Source organism: Bombus vosnesenskii, unplaced genomic scaffold (genome assembly GCF_011952255.1).
Source record: "Bombus vosnesenskii isolate JDL3184/JDL3185 unplaced genomic scaffold, Bvos_JDL3184-5_v1.1 scf7180000013348, whole genome shotgun sequence".
Classification (NCBI taxonomy): Eukaryota; Metazoa; Arthropoda; class Insecta; order Hymenoptera; family Apidae; genus Bombus; species Bombus vosnesenskii.
Window position 1 is genome coordinate 1,429,601 of NW_022882984.1, and position 21,816 is coordinate 1,451,416.

At 32.5% G+C, this 21,816-nt stretch overlaps 2 protein-coding genes and 1 long non-coding RNA gene across 11 annotated transcripts; 1 reads left to right on the forward strand and 2 right to left on the reverse strand.

The window, feature by feature from the left end:
* Nucleotides 1-43: 43 nt before the first annotated feature.
* LOC117236300 (ubiquitin-like-conjugating enzyme ATG10) lies at nucleotides 44-3,364 on the reverse strand. Of its 3 annotated transcripts, none has more exons than XM_033499136.1 (5): nucleotides 2,107-2,387; nucleotides 1,293-1,499; nucleotides 971-1,211; nucleotides 341-509; nucleotides 44-239 (listed from the first exon to the last, which is right to left on the reverse strand). In XM_033499136.1, exons 2-5 carry the CDS (start codon nucleotides 1,398-1,400, stop codon nucleotides 149-151), a joined length of 609 nt encoding a protein of 202 aa, XP_033355027.1. In that variant the 5' UTR covers nucleotides 1,401-1,499; nucleotides 2,107-2,387; the 3' UTR covers nucleotides 44-148. The 3 variants fall into 3 exon arrangements, with proteins under 3 accessions (XP_033355027.1, XP_033355026.1, XP_033355028.1); XM_033499135.1 differs by having other exon boundaries at nucleotides 2,065-2,387; XM_033499137.1 differs by lacking the exon at nucleotides 2,107-2,387 and adding an exon at nucleotides 2,923-3,364 and having other exon boundaries at nucleotides 45-239.
* Nucleotides 3,365-3,379: 15 nt separating this feature from the next.
* On the forward strand, nucleotides 3,380-21,599 carry LOC117236293 (single-stranded DNA-binding protein 3). Of its 7 annotated transcripts, none has more exons than XM_033499120.1 (15): nucleotides 3,383-3,778; nucleotides 3,965-4,113; nucleotides 5,419-5,491; nucleotides 5,587-5,648; nucleotides 5,803-5,887; nucleotides 5,965-6,006; nucleotides 6,226-6,312; nucleotides 8,760-8,867; nucleotides 9,608-9,682; nucleotides 9,782-9,830; nucleotides 10,592-10,621; nucleotides 11,686-11,897; nucleotides 12,043-12,213; nucleotides 12,360-12,560; nucleotides 19,513-21,599. In XM_033499120.1, exons 2-15 carry the CDS (start codon nucleotides 4,058-4,060, stop codon nucleotides 19,615-19,617), a joined length of 1,356 nt encoding a protein of 451 aa, XP_033355011.1. In that variant the 5' UTR covers nucleotides 3,383-3,778; nucleotides 3,965-4,057; the 3' UTR covers nucleotides 19,618-21,599. The 7 variants fall into 7 exon arrangements, with proteins under 7 accessions (XP_033355015.1, XP_033355013.1, XP_033355011.1 ...); XM_033499121.1 differs by having other exon boundaries at nucleotides 3,383-3,534; XM_033499124.1 differs by lacking the exon at nucleotides 19,513-21,599 and adding an exon at nucleotides 14,065-16,020 and having other exon boundaries at nucleotides 3,380-4,113.
* On the reverse strand, nucleotides 17,427-19,513 carry LOC117236302. The gene is made up of 2 exons (XR_004493832.1): nucleotides 18,577-19,513; nucleotides 17,427-18,514 (listed from the first exon to the last, which is right to left on the reverse strand). It is a non-coding gene; the product is annotated as an uncharacterized LOC117236302 (long non-coding RNA).
* Nucleotides 21,600-21,816: the final 217 nt, after the last annotated feature.

Genomic DNA, 21,816 nt, shown 5'->3' on the forward strand with positions numbered 1-21,816 from the left:
ATAAAATACGCGTATATATAAGGAATATTCCATATTGAAGTAAAGTATTTTAATTTGTTTTTATTTGATACACGCGTGTATACGTGTACTTTCTTAAAGCAATAGGAAATATTACAGTTTAATTCGAATATTTTAAAGTGTATGTACATTACATAGTTAACTGACAATATTCAGGACGTAGCTTAAGATTGAGGGCAGCAGGAGCGACGGTACTCAACCAACTGACTATTTTGTTTTTACTGAAAGGAAAGAAAATAATTGATTCATTTGTGATTATAAATAATTATACTATTGCTAAATATTTACAAGACGATTTTTTATTTCTTTCTATACCCCTTACCTGTTACTTGTAATTTGCAGAAGCTCATGAGACATACAAGGATGCAAGTGTAGAAAAGGTGTACCTAATATAGGATGTATAGCTTGAGATAAATCCTTATATTTCACTTCTCCGTTACGAACGAGGGATTGTGCTTCTTCCGCGGATATTGGATTAATACCTGGGAAATCTACAAAAGTTAATTATACAAAAAAAAAGGTCAAACACATGAAACGGTTGTATGAAAAGATGATAAGAAAACGGCGAATTCGTTTAAAAATACAAGACACTGAAAAATTATTCGCAAATTCATGCATTGCCGTAAAACATAGATTTCCTCTATTTCTCTCTCCTTCAGTCATTCTTAATCTCTTTGCTGACTTCTTAGCCTAGTTTGAGATAGGCTACAATCGAAGGAACAATCAGCATTATATCGCCTGCCGCTTTCAACAGGCTGTACATACCCGATTAAGGTCTAGTGGTGATCAGAGAACAATTGTAATAGATGTTTCGTATTTTGATGTATAGTCGTTATAAAATTAACGACATTCACAAGATATCGTTAAAAATGAATCGTAAAGATGATCTTTTTTTTCTTTGTAACGTTTCTTTAGAATTTTCCAATAGTTCGAATAAATATGGCGCGTTCACCTGATTTCCATCCATTAAAATAAAGTATCGGGACGCTGTAGCTCATGGACCATAACACATGATGTTCTGTAACTAATGGTTTCTCGATAGGACAAGTGGCCTCGAAAGGATCTTCTTTCAATACAAAGTCGAAATCATCAGCGGAGTCGTTATTTTCTGGTGTCGAATAATCATTTAAGTTACTATTACTGCATATGTATTGTCTCTCTTGGCGGACAATGTACGCCTCTCCTGGCACATCCTGCAAATCGTGTATAGATATTTGCTATTTTAAATGTCTCTATTTGTTTAGGGATCTCAAACAGTAAAAAATAACGGTCACCTTATTACCTCGAAGTTCCCATCGGTCAGAAATTTCACTCGACATTTCTACGAACCTTTCAGCATTCTCGAGAAATTCATCCCACGTGATCGTACCTGGGCCGTCCATTGATATTTGTCAAATCAGACAAATGTGGTACTAGTTGTTTCTATACTTGTTTGCAATATATTATGAAGGTAATCCTTTACGTTCTAAGAATTCACAGCCCTGGTGACAAGCAACAAATTTCGTAAAAATTTATTATGTACAATTACTATGTATTCAGTTCTACATTAGGGAATTATAGCTTTATACATTACACAGCACATGAATTATTTGTTACATTGTGTACTATACAAGGTATAAGTATATGGGTATTTACTAATAAGTAACGAAAATAGATTACAAATCAAGGAGTCCTTTTAATTCCGCGAAAATAAAACGCTACTACGCCAGCAATAATATTAATTCTGCTGCGATTCACAGATTTTTATTTAAAAATCTTGCTTTAATGTTTTAAGAAAAACTTTAGCAAAAAATTAATATTAGAAATTCTTCCGCATTTTCCTCAAATTGAAGAAATTCAATTGAAAACTCAATTCAAAATTCAATTCAAAAACAATAGAAAAACGCAACAGAGTTAAAGATAAAAAGATCTATACATTTCCTTTTAAAACTCAATATCTTACAATTGAGTTTCTTAATTGAAAGACTCGAGACTAATTTATAGTACATAGAATAAACAAAGATATTTGATCATAATAGATTCTACTGTTTTCTTATAAGTATGAACCTTTTGAAATAATTGTTCATAGTTTATAAAAATCAATGATACATTAATTCCATGATGAAGTTGAGAAAGGGGAAGCTGTACACCCGAAGGAATGGCTTGTCTCTTTTCTGTCCGACCCCTCGACGCTCAGTCAATTGTCGGCTATTTTGCATCGGCAATGTTCGCTAGTATTCGGTCATGTTCGGTTATCCCCGCTATTGGATACCTGCGCCGAGAGCTTGTATAATGTACGTGTGCGGTGTATACACAGATATACCCACCATGGAACAGTTAACATCCAATAGCAGGTAAAGTGCAACCAGGAATGTAGCAATAATAGGTGCAATTGCACATAAGTATCTATTTTTCTATTACTAATTTTTACAACGCGTCCCCGATAAATATCTTACAAATAATATATCTAGTCTTTTATAAAATGTTATTCTGTATTTTTCTTACATTAATAAAAGAAATGAGTTCTTCAAACTTTTAAGATAGAAGTACATAAAAAATTTTAGTTTTATATACATTAATAAAATGAACGAAAAAGATGGTAGATGAAAACATCATAGGATAGTTACAGCAAAATTTAGACTATTCAATTTGGAATTTATTAAAATGAGAAAATATCAACTTTACAACTATCGATGGATATACAGTAAAATTTCTATTAAAGAAATCAAAATAAAAGATTTATGAAAAGATACATAATACAAAAAAATCATTCAAATCTTCAAATATGCACCATGAGTAAATCTAAATAAATCTGAAATAAAACCTAAATAAATAATCTTTGAAAAATCTGGTAGCCCTCTGATCACTCTGGTGGCCCTAGTGTTAAAGTGAGATAATAAAGCGGAGTAATAAAATTTAACTTACGTACGGTCCTGACGTGAAAACCAATGGTTGCGCGCGCAGCTTTTATGACCTATAGACGCAAAAAGGACAGAGAAGAGACAAGAAAGAGAAAGACAGCAGTGCTTCCCGTATTCCGTATATATGTGTGCGTGTGAGAACTGCGCGTAAGCCGTGTACGAAACACATTTCCGATCTTGTGCGTGTTTATACAAAAATAAGTTCACTTATATCTTGTGATTGTGTGTGTAAAAGTGACACCGTGGTTCGTTCACTACCTGCTAGGTAGGTGTGATAGAAGAAGGAAAAAGGAAACAAAATAGAAACAAACTCCTATTGGTCGTCCTGTATGTAAGACCATCGAAGTATACGCATTGAGGATCGTAAAATCGGCGTGTCGCTAAAGTGAACTTCACTTCTGACGAGGTGAAATACGAGTGTGTATGTCTGTCTGTTTGTCTGTATCTTTAATGAGGTGAGACGGGACGAGGTGAAGCTTAGTTATAGGTGAGGTGAGGTAAGGTGAGCAGCGAGAGCGAGCCGCAGCTAAAGAGAGTGAAGAGTGAAGAGAGTGAAGTGACCGAGCGCTACTTGGGCATCGCAGTGAGAGGACGCACCGTCGTTTATGTTGAATTTGTAAGACGCAACTTATGTACCACGTAGGTTTTTTTTGATAATCAGTGAAGGAAAAAAGTTAAAGGAAGGGAAACAAAAGGGAAGAAAAAAGGCAAAGTGAGCTGCATTATAGGGGGGAGAAAGAATATAGTGGGAAGTATACGAACGATGACGACGCGCGTTCGTTCCGCGGTCATGCGTCCACAATTGGCCGAGCCATGATGCGAAGTACTCTATCTAGTATAGGCTGCTGGCCGCGGCAGTGGTACGACGTGTTCGTAACGTGTGTGTGACCCGATAGAAAATACAATAAATCTCTGTTTCTGATAGTTACGTTTCTTCCATTGAAACAAGTGTGTTAGAAAGTAGAAACATATACCTTCGAAAATCTAAGAACCACGAGTATAGGTATAGTAATTAGAAGCATATATTAAGTTGTACTTTCTGCCAGTTCGTGCGGGACTTGCCACGGTGTCGGACATTGCTATCTGTGGAACGAAAACGGTGGTTCTGTTTACATTGGAAAAATTGACAGTCTTCGAGGATGTACTCGAAGGGGAAGGGGACTACGGTACCCTCAGATTCTCAAGCAAGAGAAAAGTAAGTATTATTTTTTATAATAAAATCTATCGTGCATTATGTATTTGTTGAAATAAGCGAGAAGGAGAAAAAAATTTTACCAATTGATCGACCAGTGACTCCATTTTTTTTTTCTTTATACCAAGCGTGCGTATACTACGTATATGCGTGTAGTAGGTAGTAGTTGATCTGCAAACCGGGCGATCGGATTCGTCGAATAATTCCGGCTTACTTAACGCTGGAACTACCACAGTAATAAAAATCACAAATTTCTATTTTCTCATGGAAATTTTATAGATTTATTACAATACATTTTTCTGGATTCGAATGATTTTTTTTTATAAAGTTTGTTTGTGATAAATTCTTGTTTTTCCCCTTGCATTATATGTGTATTTTTTCATATATTTTTTATTTTAACTTCTTTGATACAAGTTTTATATTATAATTATTGAAGATAATATTTATGAGCTCTGTTATAATGAATATGAGAAAATCTTGATGCAAACTTAATGAATTAAAATAAAATAGTTAATACGTATTTTTGTAAAATTTCTTGTGATTTATAAGGAATCTAAGAAAATCTAATTTTGTAATTAATTTTTTTCAATTGTAATTAATTATCGTTGTGAAATTAATTTAACAAATTTAGTTTTGAACTTTTATGAATCTTATTGTTTATCTAAAATTGTCTTCCCTGCAATGTGATTTATCGTAAATTCGACTGAAGTGTATGCTATGACTCACGAGAATTACTTGTCTGGCAAAGCAGGCCGATCGGGCGCCATGTTTTTATCGTTTGCAACTTGCAACCAAGAAACAGTTTACGAAAAAATTAGTACGATAACACCTTCCATGACACCAATCATTGAAAATGTAATTTTTTAAATACTGATAATTCTAATTGTTCTTTCTTATTTTTAAAAATATTATTCTGCGACTGTACTGCTTAATTTGTTGCATTTAAAAAAGTTTCTAATTTTTTAGTTTTGTTTGATAAGTTCGTTTATATACTAATAAAACTTTATAGAAATATCACTTATTAACTGTGATTGTACATTATTTATATTGTGTTTGTATTGTGAAATATTATAAAATCTAATATGCGTAAATATTTTGCCCAGATGCTTGTATTTTGTATTACTTATTGGTATTTCAATATGAATATTTTATAAATTAAACATTTATCGTTGCGAGTATACCTCTTTGGAAACGATAAACAACATTTTTATGTTACATAAAGATATTATTATATAATATGAAAATAATTTAAAATCAAAAAAATAAATTAGTTTTATATTTATCTACAGATTATTTATAATATTTCAGGTTAGCCCTGTATGTGTACGAGTACTTATTACATGTTGGTGCACAAAAGGCGGCGCAAACATTTTTGTCAGAGGTAATGATTTCAAATTGTTTTGAAAATTTAATGAAACCTGTGAAAAAAAACGATTATATATTATTGGTATAATTATATCTTATTTTGTTACATAGATACGATGGGAAAAAAATATCACTCTTGGTGAACCGCCTGGATTTTTGCATTCTTGGTGGTGGTAAGCATTAGACATTGTTTTATTCTTCTGCTATAAAAATAACAAAATTGCATTTTATTTATAAAATATTAATTTTCTTCAGAAAACATATCCATAATTTAATGTAGTTTTCCTATTTATATACATACAAAATAATCAATTAAAAATATTTCAGCGTATTTTGGGACCTATATTCAGCAGCACCAGAACGACGGGATTCCTGTGAACACAGCAATGAAGCCAAAGCTTTTCATGATTATGTTAGTATAATTTTATAATGTGAAAGTTATAATTATATATTACAAATGTATAAACAAGAGATTATTTTTGTTCTCAGGGTTTTGTGAATAGCGGTTATGGTGTTAATGGCATTGCCCATGTAAGTTGAGTTGTATTATTTTTCATACATAAGAAATATGTTTATTCAATCATAGTGTTCTACCCTACATGAGTATTTTGATATGATCTAAGATCATGTACTTCTAAACTAGAGTATCTAGATAACAGGGATTGTTACTAAAGTTTGCATGTACATCTAACTGGCATAAATTATTAGATGTTGAAATTTGACTGGTAGATAATTATCAAATGATTACAGAATGCTGGTCCAGCGCCTTCACCTATAGGGCAAATGCCACCCAATGATGGTATGCCTGGTGGTCCAATGCCTCCTGCTTTCTTTCCAGTAAGTTTTTTTACATCTTTATACTGATAACAATATTATTTAACTTAATTTCATTGTGTGAATCAAAAAATTTGAAGAGTATTTGAATTATCTATGTCTGTTTATGTATTTTGTTAATGAATAATTACATTTATGTTCTGTTGTTTAAATATGAGTAAAAAGATTAGATAAATATTTATTTTTTATAGAAAACATTATTATTTATTAACGATAGTTTCTTATTTCAAAGCAATCAACTATGAATTTTGAAATTCTCCTACTATAGTCTATAGTATAGTATAATTAATATTGTGAAATATGCCTTTTATGTCTATATGTGCACATATACATACATCATGTGTATATTGTGTTTCAAGAAAGGGAGGGCAAGAAAATAAAGAAATAGTTTTAATGCATATGATTATATATAATATAACATTGTAATCTAAGATATATTATTAAAAATTTTTAAACTTAATTCTTCTAAAAGGAATAAAAACATTATAATCTTTACAATCTTTATTATAGGGAAATCAGACATATTAACTGTATATAAACACATATCACAATATTTATATGTATATACATACATAAATATGTATAAATATCTGTTATCATTGTTATGCCTAGTTACAATTCTCATGCATTATAATTCTACACTTGATTCAAAGCTCTTAACATTTTATTAAATACATCAAGTATAATAAACGTTAGTAAATAAAATTTCTTCTAACTGTAGATTGTTATTAATCAAGTACAGATTGTTAATAAATTTACATTACATATTATTAAATACACCTTATAATAATATATATATATTTCTTGACATTGATTTTTCGGGATAAATAATAATGTTTCAATTTTACATAATACATAATCTAATTATCTATGATATACTGTCATAATAAATAGCTATATTTTATGGAAAACAATTCTATAAATATGATAGTAATTTGTATACTACATATAAAAAATCTGTTATATTATACTTAATTCATGTATAATCAGACCCAAGTGTTACTAATTAGTACTAATGTTTCTTACACATAATAACACAATCCTGTACAATGTTATTCATCTGATTACTGTCAATGTACACAGTGCCCTTGAAACATATATTTTGTTTTGAAACAAGTGTACATTTGGATAAGATTCTCATGCCATGCTTGTCTATACTGTATCTATGTACTTATTTTCTCTCTGCTATGTATCTAACACTTGTATGTGCGTTCCTTTACCATTTTCACTTTTTGATCTCCTCTCTGCATAAAGCAGATTTCAGAAACTTACCAGGAAAAATTTTGTATAGATGTTAGAGAATAGTTTTAGTTTGAATAATTTTATATTGTAGGTCTATAATTGACAGTGTTCTACCTTGTGCTGACTTTAGTTCTGTGCAAGAACTTCACAGTTGTTTTGCAATAACAAAGTATTGAATATATTTATTGAACTACATTGACAAAATATATTTGTTCCTTCATTCAAGTTATTACTTATAATACTTCTGATCTACCTTGATATCTTAGTATAACGATTTTCAGTCTGAGTTCTGAAAATGAAAGCATATATTTACTCCTAGAATAATATTTTAAGACGGATTTATCTTTCTACAATTCTTAATATATAACAAACTATAAAGATTAAAAATGTCAGCTAAGGTCACACTTTTTAGGATTTCTAATATATTTAATATAAAAGCCTGCATAGATAGTAGTCTAGCATTCAGTACAAGCGGTCTACGAATTTAGTGAAAATAATATATGACCATCCTTTACATCATGCAAAAGATCAAATTTATATCTATATATGAAATACACATATTTTATGTAGTATAAGTTAAGTATACCCTTAGAAACTATAAACATTGTATTCTGTATAAATGGATAGTTTAATGATTCTATGAGAAAAATATATTCTCGTTGACCGCTTATTATAACATCTAAATAACAATATAAGTAGGTGAAAAAAATGTCTAGTTATGCATATATTGCTTGTTCGAATATTTATTGCCTTCTAAATCATTTTAGGATAACGATGTATACGTTCAGATAGAAACAACACGATCTCACTTTGATACATTCATATATATCCATGAAAGAAAATTATTTTATATATATATTTTTATTTATTTATTTATCTTTTTTTTTAATTATCAAAATTTTGTTTTAGTGTGAAATGGGCGGGAGGGAGGGTGTCCTCAGGCATTTAGTATCAAATTTTACTTCGTGGACAAAGTCGTAATTACGAAATAAAGTATTGATTAACGTATGTAGGCTGAAATAAGTATCGTAAATGTAATCTTTATTGAAAACAATATTTATAACATTGTATTTTCGTAATTATAACTTTTAGATTTTTAAGGTGCTGACCAACATAGTATTAACACAATCATACCCAAGCCTTCTAGTCTAGCTGTTGCCTGGATCGCAGTGTTGCTACATGTCTGTCGTTTGCGTTGCTTGTTGCAGAACAACTCGACAATGCGACCATCTCCGCCCACACACCCCTCATCACAGCCATCCCCCCAGCACCCCCAGCCACCCCCGCCTCCACACTCGCAGATGATGTCCACTCAGGTAAGCCTCATTCGACACATACACTATCACTCATGGAAAATCACTCAGTCCACTCTCATTATACCATATCATCGTGTACCTATGACTGTTTGCTCGAAATCGCTTCTTTTCCTACCAAAGTTATTTCTACTGTACAATTTTTAACCCGTCATTCTTCAAGTACAATGTATAGAATATACAAACAGGATTCGCTTAAATGGTTACGGATAATGATATTGTTTCAAGCACAGATTTTTTGTATCTTTTCTACACTTAAATACATTAACGATTAATACATGATTTTGCAATATTGTATTTATTGTACTCCAAAAAGAAACAAAATAGTTTTATTGAATATGTGTAACAACAGAAATTTTAAGGTAAGAAAAAAGGTTTCTTTAATATTGCACAATGTAAAAAAAATTATCATTTTTGTCTGTAATGGGCTTATTTTAAGGTAAGAGTTGTGTTAAATGCACATCGTACTTCGATTTAAATAATTTGTTCTTTGTTGAGTATAAACCCCCATGGTTTGTAATTCTATTTCCACATTAATATAACACGTGTCCTCCAGATGCACTATGATGATTTCTATCAAAGTGCATATATTATATTGCCTAATGTGTGATCAATTGCTTGTTGCGGCTGCCTGGTGTGTCAGTTTTGTGATATACAATAGTTATAACATTCTGGGGTTTTAGCTATATAATTATATTGGCAAACATAATTTACTTAATGTATAACTTCCTGACTTGTTACAGTTCATGGGGCCTCGATATCCTGCTGGACCAAGACCTGGAGTACGTATGCCACAAATGGGAAATGATTTTAATGGGGTATGTATTATTATTTTACCAACAGATCAAACTATTGTAAATAATGTACATTAAATTACGATTTGCAACAATTATTGACATATTGATATTTTTATTTAGCCACCTGGACAACCGATGATGCCAAATAGTATGGACCCAACTAGGCAAGGTAAGGGCTCAGTTATATGCTAGATTCACATTGATTTTTTTTCTGGCATTGACAATAATTGCGAGAGGAGAATGGCATAGACGCATGCATACCAAAAACCACACAGCAATAAATAAATCAGTAATTATTAAAAGTGGATTGGATTGCTGTGATGTGGAGTGGATTGGTTTTTGAATTGTCTAGTTACGTGCAGTGGTGTAGTTTTCAAGTTAAATCATTATAATTAGCATTATATATTTATATGACTCTGTGTATTCTTGCTTTCTTTTTTTGCATTCGAGATAAAGATACAAATTTAATGTTTCAGTGATGATTAGACTAAACATCTTAATAATAATGTAATGTTAGTATATACAATAGTCCTATATACAATCCTATAGTTGTTATAATTGTTTAAGAATTTTTTATTATAAAAATGTTGCTAGATATTTTTTTATACACTTTTTTGATTATCAAGAAATATCGTTTTAAATGATCTATAATCTTATTGCGACATATAAATAAGGATTCAAATAAAAAAAATCTGACGTGAATATATTATTTAACAATATTTAACAATAAGGATTTAGAAGCAACTCGTTAAACTAGTATTTAAATATACAATACAACTTGTCGGTATATGCTATAACGATATATTTTCGTAGCATTAAAGTAATATTTACAACTTTATTCACTATGCGACCGCAAAGTAACTAGACCTTACCGCCATCAACCTGACCTTACCTACCTGCCGTACTAATGTGTGCTCTTGTGTTCCTCAGGCGAAGCTGGAGAATTTGTAGGGTGGCAAGGTAGGAAGCAACCCAGCAACCAAATCACACTCACATGACTTAGTCAAGCCTAACTATTATTTTTTCTCCTGCTCGTTTTAAAGTTTCTGTTCTCACTTTTTATGAATAAATGCACTAGCTTTGTTTCTTTGTGCGATACTTGCTCGTCCGATCTTGCATTCAGTATGCCAATCGTAATTTAATAATAATAGAATCAATGTGTTGAACTTGAGAACAGTTTTTTATGTACAAAAAATGATCACATTTAAAAAGATTCTTTATTTTTATATGTGAAATATTAACATAGATATATTTATATTTGTAAAAGAAGAAGGATTAACTGTTTTAACATTACAGTTTCTCATTGCATAGGTATAATGCAATAATTTTGTGGCTAACAAAATATATCTGTTTGTTATTGTCATTGTCAATCATTGTAGCGTAAATTTAACATATACTAAGAACTATAATGCAGTTACTTGCTCATTACTTTCTCATTCGTAACGTTTTAAGAGAAAAAGATTCATGTGCTCTTAAAAAGGAAAATATCATCTTCAACTATAGAACAATAACTTTACAATATTTTACAATTGATTTCATATCACATAAATGTATAAAAATATTGCTGTATAATGTCGCAATCCTTTTACTAGGTATTAATTGAATGATTGTCTTGTTTGTTATGTATCTAGCGCTATTATCTTCCTTTGTCAAGTTAAAAGCTCATACGTTTGTAAAAGTTACTTAGTAGCGTTGTTTTTCATCCTTCGCATGAGCTTTGTTATTTCATTAATTTGTGTAGATGCAAATTACCAATTTAGCATGTCATCCACTTGCTTTACTATTACATATGACTTCGGCAAAGCATGACTCGAATGTTTTAATTCTGTAGTAAAAAAGAAGACAGACAAAAGAATAAAGATCTAAATTAAAATACTCTTTTTCATATGTTGAAATATTTTACAGACACATGATTTGCCGTTGATCCAAAGATTCACGATTAGTGTTTAGTATTAACATAAACTAGAACAGTATTAATATTTACATCTTTGGGAAAATGCATCAAAAATTGTTTTTATTACTAGCTCCTCCAGGCATGAATCCTATGAATCCAAGGATGAATCCTCCACGAGGACCAGGAATGGGTCCAATGGGACCGGGAAGTTATGGACCTGGAATGAGAGGACCACCACCTAATAGTAGTTTGGGACCTGGAGGTCCAGGAGGCCCTGGTATGCCACCAATGAGTATGGCTGGACCAGGGGGTAGACAACAATGGCAACCTAATACATCCACGGTACGATTACGATCTGTACATATTTAAAGAGTTTATTCCTGCTTAAATTAACAAAATGTTTTTTATATATGTCTTTATATATATTGTCAGTGATATAATTAAATAAATGTTCATATTATAATTTGATAATGAATTTTTATTTTAGCCAATGAATTATTCATCATCATCACCTGGTAATTACGGAGGTCCACCTGGTTCAACAGGTCCTCCAGGTCCAGGTACACCAATTATGCCCAGCCCTCAAGATAGTAGTAATAGCGGTGGTGAAAATATGTATACCATGATGAAACCTGTACCTGGAGGAAATATGCCTGGTGTAAGTAACTGTCTACTACTTTTGTATTATTTTGATTTAGTAATATCAAATATGATTCATTGTAAGACAATATTTAGTTTTGTTCATGTCTGTTAATAAAGTATATACAGATATAATAGCAATAATAATTTGTTCGATTGTATCAGGACTTTCCAATGAGCGGTGGGCCAGAAGGTGGTCCGATGGGTCCTATGGGACCAAACACAATGGGTCCTGTGTTGAATGGTGATGGCCTTGATGGAATGAAAAACAGTCCAGCTAACGGTGGCCCTGGGACACCTCGGGAAGATAGTGGAAGTGGAATGGGTGATTATAATCTGGGTGGTTTTGGAGGCCCTGGTGAAAATGTAAGTATTAGTAAGTTTTTTATACTCTCGATAACGGTTACTCGACGTGTTAGTATGGACTTATATGCTACCATTTCTTTTTCTGTGTAAATTTATATTCCTAGTAAACTTGAATACTTTTGGATTAATAATAATTAAAAAAGAAATTAGTGTTGATCTTTATTGTTGATATTTCTGGTTTGAAATATAAGTCCATATTAGAACTGACTTTTCTTCTAATTATTCAGCAATTAACAGATTCAGGTGCTTCCATCAATGCGTCAGTTAGTTAATTATTCTGTTAAAATAATTTGGGTCTTATTACATTTAGAGGGCTTATCCTCAAGCTTATTCCAACCACCTGGTTAATGCTTAATCTAAAAAGTATCAATATTTGATAAAAATTCGAAATATTCTTATTTAATCATTTAGGCTTCTTTGGGAGATTTAATTTAGATTACCCACTTGCATCTAATGTTATAACTGTTTGGCTCATATTGTGTCTAACTATTATCATACTAACAGTATGACTAATGATGCAAACATAAAATGGGTATAAAAAATCACGAAACATTTAAAGAATTCTTAATTTACTAAGCAATGAAATGTTCAACTTGTTAAAAAGTAGTATTTTTTATATCTATAAAAAATTAAATGTTGGTGATAAGATAAATTTTCTATGTTATGGGCTGTTTTATTAAAGTACTTTGCATAATATTAGTGGAAGGTCATAGCTAAAAATCATTCTTTAATGATTCTTTAATGCCTGCAGTAATAAAATGCTTCAAAACATTTTCTACCCATTTTATACTTACAAAAGAGTATGAATCAACTTTCATAAAATAATACACAAGATATTCCATAAGGTGTATCGTATATGATAACAAAGACACGTCGAGATGATGATTTTTAATAATTTTCAAAATATTCTTATCAGTGCAATATTAATTTTAAATCTCCTTTTGGCTAATCGAATTTAATAACTGTCATAATAAAATTAATTTAGTAATCTATCTATATTCATTCGTTCATGGATTTTGTTTAAATATATACAATATTCTTTGTATACAAATCTCGATCATGGTTAAAAAATATAAGAAAATATGAACTTGCTTGGTACATATAAATTTAATGGTGTATATACACATATATGACGTATGTGATTCATTTTCATGGCAACAGTATAAAGGATCGTGTGATACTTTTGCGGCATTTGTATACGATAAGCGATATAAGACCGAATTCCGTTTTATAACTCTGATGGTTTTTTAAATACTTACAATTATTTCGAATGACAGATATTCTCGTCTACAACCATGTCTCTTATTAATATTTTTCAAGTACGATACGCCTTGCGGGAAATCGTATATATAATATAGTATAAAATAATCGATTTCTTTAACGAGCGCGCACAAACGGTATATTCCTTCTTTAATCTTACGTTATTATTTCGGATTGTGAGTAGGATTCTGAATTAAAAGAATAATCAGTAATCTCGCACGTGCGCCTTCTGTATTCCCGACAGTTTTTTTAAAAAATCAAGTCGCCTTGGATCCAGCCCCGAGTTCGTAGATGCCGTAGATTTCCCGATTAATCATGCAATGTGGAAAAGGATGATACGCAAACCCTGAGTTTTATGTCACGTGCGATCGTCACGTGGTACGCGATTCATAACGGTTTCGTCAATGGCTCAAGCACGATTATTCGCTCGTGTCAAGATAGAGAACGGAAAGCAAACGAAATGAGAGAAAAGAAAAGATACAGACATACATTCGCGTCGACGCATCTCGACTTGCGTTTGTTAATTAATCGCTCCTAATCAGTTAGGTTAGCATTTAAGTGCTCATTACGCTATTATTACGAAACTATGATACTTGGATCATTTATAACATGCGCGCGCGCGCAAAATACATTACATAAATATTTAAAAGTATATATATATATATGTATATATTCTATATATATATATATGCTTTTCTTGCTAAATACTCACAAGGTTGCAGACTAGAATTTTATGACTAGAATTTTATGATTCTTTTTCTTTATTTTTATTATTACTTATTTCTTTTTTAAATATAATTATTTCTATACTTTTTATTATCGATAGTACTTTTTATCGACTCGTATCAACGCCAACGTCTATTTATATTTATTTGAATATTAGCTTGTAAGCAAAGGTGCCTGAAAAACACGAACTACTGTGATTATCAATCGCATAATTGTTAATCGATTTCTAATTCTTTTCTCTATCCTATCTTTCTTCTTTCGATGATTGTTATTTTTTTTTTCTACTTCATCTGCCATCTTTTTTCTTTCTTTAATTGCACCGCTAGCTCGTCGCTAGCTAACTGGCTTATTTCTCATCCTATTATAGAGTTTGGATTCTAAGCAGTATTAGGTTAGAAAATAATATACGCTATATTAAGTGTATGACAGGTAAGACGTAACAGTCGTTGAAAAATGGAAAAAGAATCTTTTGAAATTTCACTACAAAGCTTTTGCGAAACGCCTAATGAATTTTACATCGATAAACAATTTCGAATTTTATTTATTCGGATAATCGTTTTCGTATCGATAGACGTATTAGAGGTACATTTGCCTAATCTCTCGAATCAAATTCCTTTTCATCGAACCAATAAAACTCTGTAATGAGGTGATCAAATTAGCCGAACTCAGACCGAGTCCCTCCACTATTTGCTCAGAATTCATTATATTGGTAGAAAAGTAAAGTTTGCGCACCATCTATTCGCAGCCATTGACATCGCAATACTTCGCGCGAGTATATACACGACTAATTAGAATTAATGGATCATTTCCGCCTAGTGCCTTGTTTGGAAAAAGAATGTAGGTACCATCGTGTATTTTAATGCAAAACGTCGATATCCTTAGTGAACCGAAAGCTAATAAACGCGTATAAATCTAGTCATGCGATCCCACGATCGAACTATATTTTAAAAATGAGGATTTTTTTAATCGATCGATCGACTAATGCAGGTATTCGAACATAACCTCATTTTACATGCACTTTGCATTTTATTTTTTGCTACTTGTCCCGTTGAACAATATTTCCTAAACGTACGAATATTCTATGATTCAGATACTTATTTCGTTAGAAAGTTCCTATTAAGATTTAATTTAAACGAGATAACATCGAAAACAGCTTCGTAGCAAGTTCCTCAACTTTCTTTCCTAATGAAAGCGTACAGCAATATCGTATTTCCTATTTGAACGATATGCTGTACCGGCGAGTATTGCGAGGCGAATGGCGTTTGCGAATAACTTAACGAAAAAAAAGTACTTGGGCAAAAATGTATAAAGAAAGATGTTATATATATAACGTACGCATGGCAATATATAGACGATATATATATAACGTAATTATTTTTGTATGGAATAAGAATCATAGACGGTGTAAGTACTGAACCTACATGAATGAGTGTGACAAAAATACAAAGAAAGAGAAAGAGGTAATACGGGCCGATAATGGAGAAAAATATATCGTGCGAACCTCCCGGAATCCATCCGTCCGTAATGGTTATAGGTCAGTACCGGACTATGCTGTGCTGCTGTTAGTTGTGTTTAAATTAACTTAAACTATTAAAAAAGTAAAAGGTATTGATATCAAATTATGTAAAACGATATAAGAGAGGAGAGAAAGAGAGAGCGAGAGGGAGGGAGAGAGAGCGCCAATTGCAAGGGTATGCTCTGGGAGCACCGGCAAGATCGATTATGGTCTCGAGGACGATCAAACACGCAGGTCTTTTTACATATGATTATTGTGACTTCTCGAGAAAGATTCTGTATTATTATTTCTTTTTCTTAATTTTTTTCTTCTTTTTTTTTTTTGATACTACGAGCCACGCTTTTCTTACTTTTAATTTTACATATTTTCTATCTTTTTTATACATTCATACATTATATACATGTGTTTTTATATATAATATATGCATATATATATATTTACAATATATATAATATATATGTATATATATTTGCAATATATATATATAATATATGTATATATATTTACAATATATATAATATATATGTATATATATTTGCAATATATATATATAATATATGTATATATATTTACAGCATATATATATAATATATGTATATATATATACAATATATATATATAATATGTGCATATATATTTATAATATATAATACATATATATATATATATTTTAAAAAGCACACATCTTCTATATTTATGACATTATATTATAAGATGAAGGAAAAATGTGACGATTATATAAGGAACGAAAAAGTAGCGACATCAGGTATAACAGTTCTAGCGCACTTCTTCGCTGTTTTTCTATGACTTTGCAATTATTATACAAGTACGATTTTCAAAGCTTTTATTATACGAAACAGTTGATAAACGCTAGTCGGATCACACGCATATACATATTATGTTCTGCAATTCGTTTTACCGAATTGAAAGTGCAAAGAATCGATAAACTGAGACTTATTAATAGTGAAAGAAGACTGTCTTGTTTAGTATTTTTAGCATTCAATATTTGTAAGGATATCATCGTAGAGATATGACTGCTGCTTGCCGTTGTTCCGGAGTATTCGCCATGTCAATGAAATGCGTACTTTTAATTGGGAGAAAGGAAGTACACACACATACATATATACAACGAAAGATAACTAAATATTCGCTTGTACCAACTTTAATACGTTTAATCGGTGCGACTTGCACAGTATATACAAAGAAACGCTCGTTTAATCTGTTGCAACAGGCGAAAAAGTTGGTGATAGCACGCGGTCAGGGTTCGAAGTTCGTGACGAAGAAATAAGCCAAAATAGAAAGAGTAAACGTGGAATTGTTAACGATGATAAGAGCAGTAGGTAGTAGTCTTTTCGTTGCTTGTAACACGACTCGTCGTCGTGCGCTGTTCAAAGAAATTTCGAGAGAGCGTGCTTCGAACCAATATATACATATGTATAATATACGGATATACATATATATATATATGGCGTGAAGCGCATCAGAATGGTACTTTTAAAAGAAAATCGTCGATTTTACTTTTAATACAGCCCCACGTTGTAAGCCACATTAATGAATGGCAATGAATATTACATTTATTAATATATGCCTAAACCAGGGGAGATCGAGACAATAAATGTAAACCTGTTACACTGAGAATACTGCGTTTTTCTTTTTTATTTGCGTTCAAATCCGCAGGGTGCTGGCTACTAGACGTTTATATATGACTATCTGTTTTCATATACACTTTATGTCTTTTTTTTACTTGTTTTATTTATTTATTTTTACGCAGTCGATCGATTTAAGTTTTTTTGTCTAAGACACACTGGTAATCACATGTCACTTGTGTTTCACATTGCATTATACGTCGCGACGTCGATACCGCGATCAAACGAATGTTTCCGTTTGATCGCTTACTGTCCTCGTATTTCCGCGTTAGTTGCAACCGAATGCAATCCTTAAACTAATTTAGTCGATACGATATAGTTGTTACATGTATTTTTGTCTTTTTTTCTGTTTTTTTTTTCTCATCACAAATCATGTGATATTGGTTCTAACACACACACACACACACCCAGGTACACGGAAGACATTAACATTCGTTGCTTTTACAACAAAGGCGATATATGTAACTAAAGTATGTGTTTCTAACGTCGCCGTAATATTGTCTACATTATACAAATTGCCGCTAATATTAACAACGATGACACTTGCTTACATGATCAGAAACAGTAAACTCAAACTAATACTATGCACGCATATATACACTGCATAATGAATTACAATTTTGATCTGTTCTTCCGGTATCTGGTACAAATCGAAACACACCATAAACGGATACTATCGTATATTGTGGAACACAATGTTTGTGATTTACTTAACCGTCCTAATCGAACGGTAAATATCTTCAATTTCTTCATCTTTTTTCTTTTTAAGATCTTTTAATGTCTTTTCATCGAACGAAAATCGCCCTCTGAAACACAAAGAAGAAATAGTGAAATCTGATAGCTGTATATAGTACTAGCCTGTACTGACCTGTAGCACATGGATGCGTGAGCGCAAAGCGATTGGTGGATTGCGAGATCGTATCGAGAAACGATTCAAACGGAAAAAAGTACTTCAATTAAGCAAAGAGTGAAAAAAAAAAAAATTATTTTAAGAATCCGTGAGGAATGACACGTCGAGTTTCTATGTTACAATTTTTTCTTAATCTCTAAATAAGAATTTTTCATTGTTGGTTCACTCGGTGAGGTGTGCGTGAGTGGGGGGCAGGCAGCGCACACGGAATGCGCAAGAAATTTTTTTTATACATTTTTATTATATTTTTCTTTTTTTTTTTATTCAATGTTTTTTCTGTTTTTTTTTCTTTTTGTGCTCGATACGGGCTTCTTTTTTACATAAAGTCCATGTGTTGTGGGTCAGAGCGCCCTGGAGATGTGGAACCACACTTCTCTCTTCTTCATTCGCGGTTCCCAAAAAATCAAAACCAAGTTTCTCTTCCTAGTTCTTTCATATATATCCTCTCTTTAAGTTTTGCGTTTCACGAGCCCAGCCCCTTCACGACGCACCGTCACCGCGCTGCGCAATCACTTACGCAGCATGTCAGCGTTTTTTCCCCCGAGAGTTCACTTGGGATCAGCGAACTGCGACGAACTTTCCTCCGTCACCTGAATTTCTTTTTGTAGTACCTTCACCGTGACTGGGTTCGATTAATCTCTTTATGTACTTTATAATCGGTTGATTGATTCTATATTTTAACAAGAAGCTGGAAAAGGAAATTACATTTCCAGGGGATAGTTGCATGCTTAAAAAATTCAGAGATTTGAATATTGAAACATCAAGGGGAAAAGTATTCTCAGCTCGCTGATGAAACGCTGAAATCAGTCCAAAACAAAATGGGCAAGGTATCGCCTAATGGTGGACTTGCCTAACCTCTTACGTGTAACCGACCTGGTGTTGGTTGATTCGCAGGATCAGACTGAGTCAGCGGCCATACTCAAGATCAAGGAAAGCATGCAGGAAGAGGCGAAGAGGTTTGAAAAGGACTCAGATCACCCCGATTATTATATACAATAACTCGTCACGAGTCGTTGGGCCCTGAGACCAAACTAACGTTTTAAGAAAAACAAATCGCAAATCGATTCCCCTCTTTCTCTCTCTCTCTTTTTCTCTCTCTTCCTTAAATCCAGAATTCTCCTCACTGCACTTGTACTCCGCAATAATCTCCTTCCTTTCACCAACCCCCCAACCCCCTGCAACTTCGAATCGAGGTACTGAAAACAGTGTGCAGAGACAAAGGAAAGGAAAAAGTAAGACAAATTGAAAAAAGAAAAGGTTAAGCTCCGTGAGAGAAGTGCACGAGATTTACGTAGAGATTGTAGAAGCGTTTTCTCCCTTTGCGAAGTGAGGGGGGCACATCCCAAGATTTTTTCATCCTCATCCGGATCACGGAAAGGATCTAACCATTTAAAGTAAGAGAGCACCGTTTCATGTAAAATCTTTCGTAACTTCGCGTTGACGTACATTCTTCAAAATGTCTCCATATAATATACACAATCATCTTAAATCATTGTCAATCGATGATACTCACCGTTTTTGTAAGTGAGCACGGGCTCAAGATGTTTCGAGCGTCCTCGAGTATGCTCTCTAAGATTATGAAATCTATTACGTTCCAACATACTCGAATATTTCTCATTTCGAGCAATACTCACGCTCGAGTTGGATTTTTCATGCCGACGAAAAGTCGAATGCCTAATTGCTCATTACCGTCTGCAATTCATACAAGTGGACCCGTTTCGACGTCGTCTTTTCTTTTCTTTTTTTTTTTTCCCCTTATAAACTCTTACATCGTCTCCTTCTTTCTTAGGGAACCTGATTTTGTTTCCGGAAATAAGAACAGGAAAATAATAAGTGCTTCCTTATTGGCCCTAAGTTAAAAGAAAAGTATATTTTTTGTACAGTTCGAGAAACAGTTCAAGAGGTACATGTGATGTTTTTATATATGAAAGTAGTAGTCATCTCTCCTCTTCTCTCTGTCCCTTTCTTCGAACCCTTCGGTTTTTATTTACACGTTTTTATGGAGTATACTTGAGTGACGTTTCATCGGTTTCCTACATCGTCTGTGCACAGCGAATAGTTTCAGTGTATAAAATTATTAAAAAAAAACATAAGTAACTGTGATAAGATAGCGTTTTAAATGAAACATTACACAACATATACTATCGTATATCTGTTCGAAGGTAGAATAACAAACAATCGTAGTACACACGTCGAGTGTACGCTCGACTAACACCACTTTTATACGTACGTTCTGTACTGATTTCAATTAATATTGATACAAATGTTGGTTCCGTACGTTGACGAAACGATTCCTCTATTTTTATTCAAACAATCGAAACTTTTCGCATGCGCCTTCTGCGAAACTGTTCTCGAAACGAGATCGATCGATACGGATATCTTTGATACGACAAACTTCATGATTCTGTTTGGAAAGAAAACCTATCGTCACTTTAATGTAATAAGTTTTGAGATGATACATTATTGAGAGCTATAGCTTGGGTCGTGTTACAAATAAAAAGATTTTATAATTTCTATTCAAAATAAGATCTTCTTTTCACAAAATGTCATCTACGTTTTGTTATAACAATTTCAAATCTTATAACATCGTTTAAAACTTTATAACATACGCTGTACGTATATGGTGAAATATTTGTAGACGTAAATGCTTGTTAAATTTTTTTTTTTTTTTTTTTGGAACGATCGATCGATCCCGCGTAAGATTGTACGTCAGCGCAGCAATTTGCGAGTATTGGTAGCATAATACCTGTACTCGTTATTGTGGCATCATTCTACGGTCGATCTGTCGGCTATTCCTTCCGAGAAAAGAAGCATCGATATCTTCCATGAAGTTATATACATACATATACCCGAGAAAAGATCCACGAGAACGCAACGCCTTTGTGCTCTTTCTCTGTCAATACAAAGAATGCGATTTTAAAAGGGATCCCGATAGATGCTAGTGTTAGAGTGGTCAATGGTATCGATATTATCGTGTGCGTGAGACGAAGAAAAAGTGACTTCTTAATTTATTTACAAGAGGGAGTAAGAAACTAGGTACGTTAGGTTTATCGATCGTTCAACGTGCTGTGTACGTACAATAGTGCCAGGTTAACTAACCAAGATTTTGCTTCGTCAACTGCCCGTCGCCTATCCTCACCGATTCTCGAAACTGATATTATCGAGAAGAGTCTGGTGCTCCTCAATACTCTTAAAATT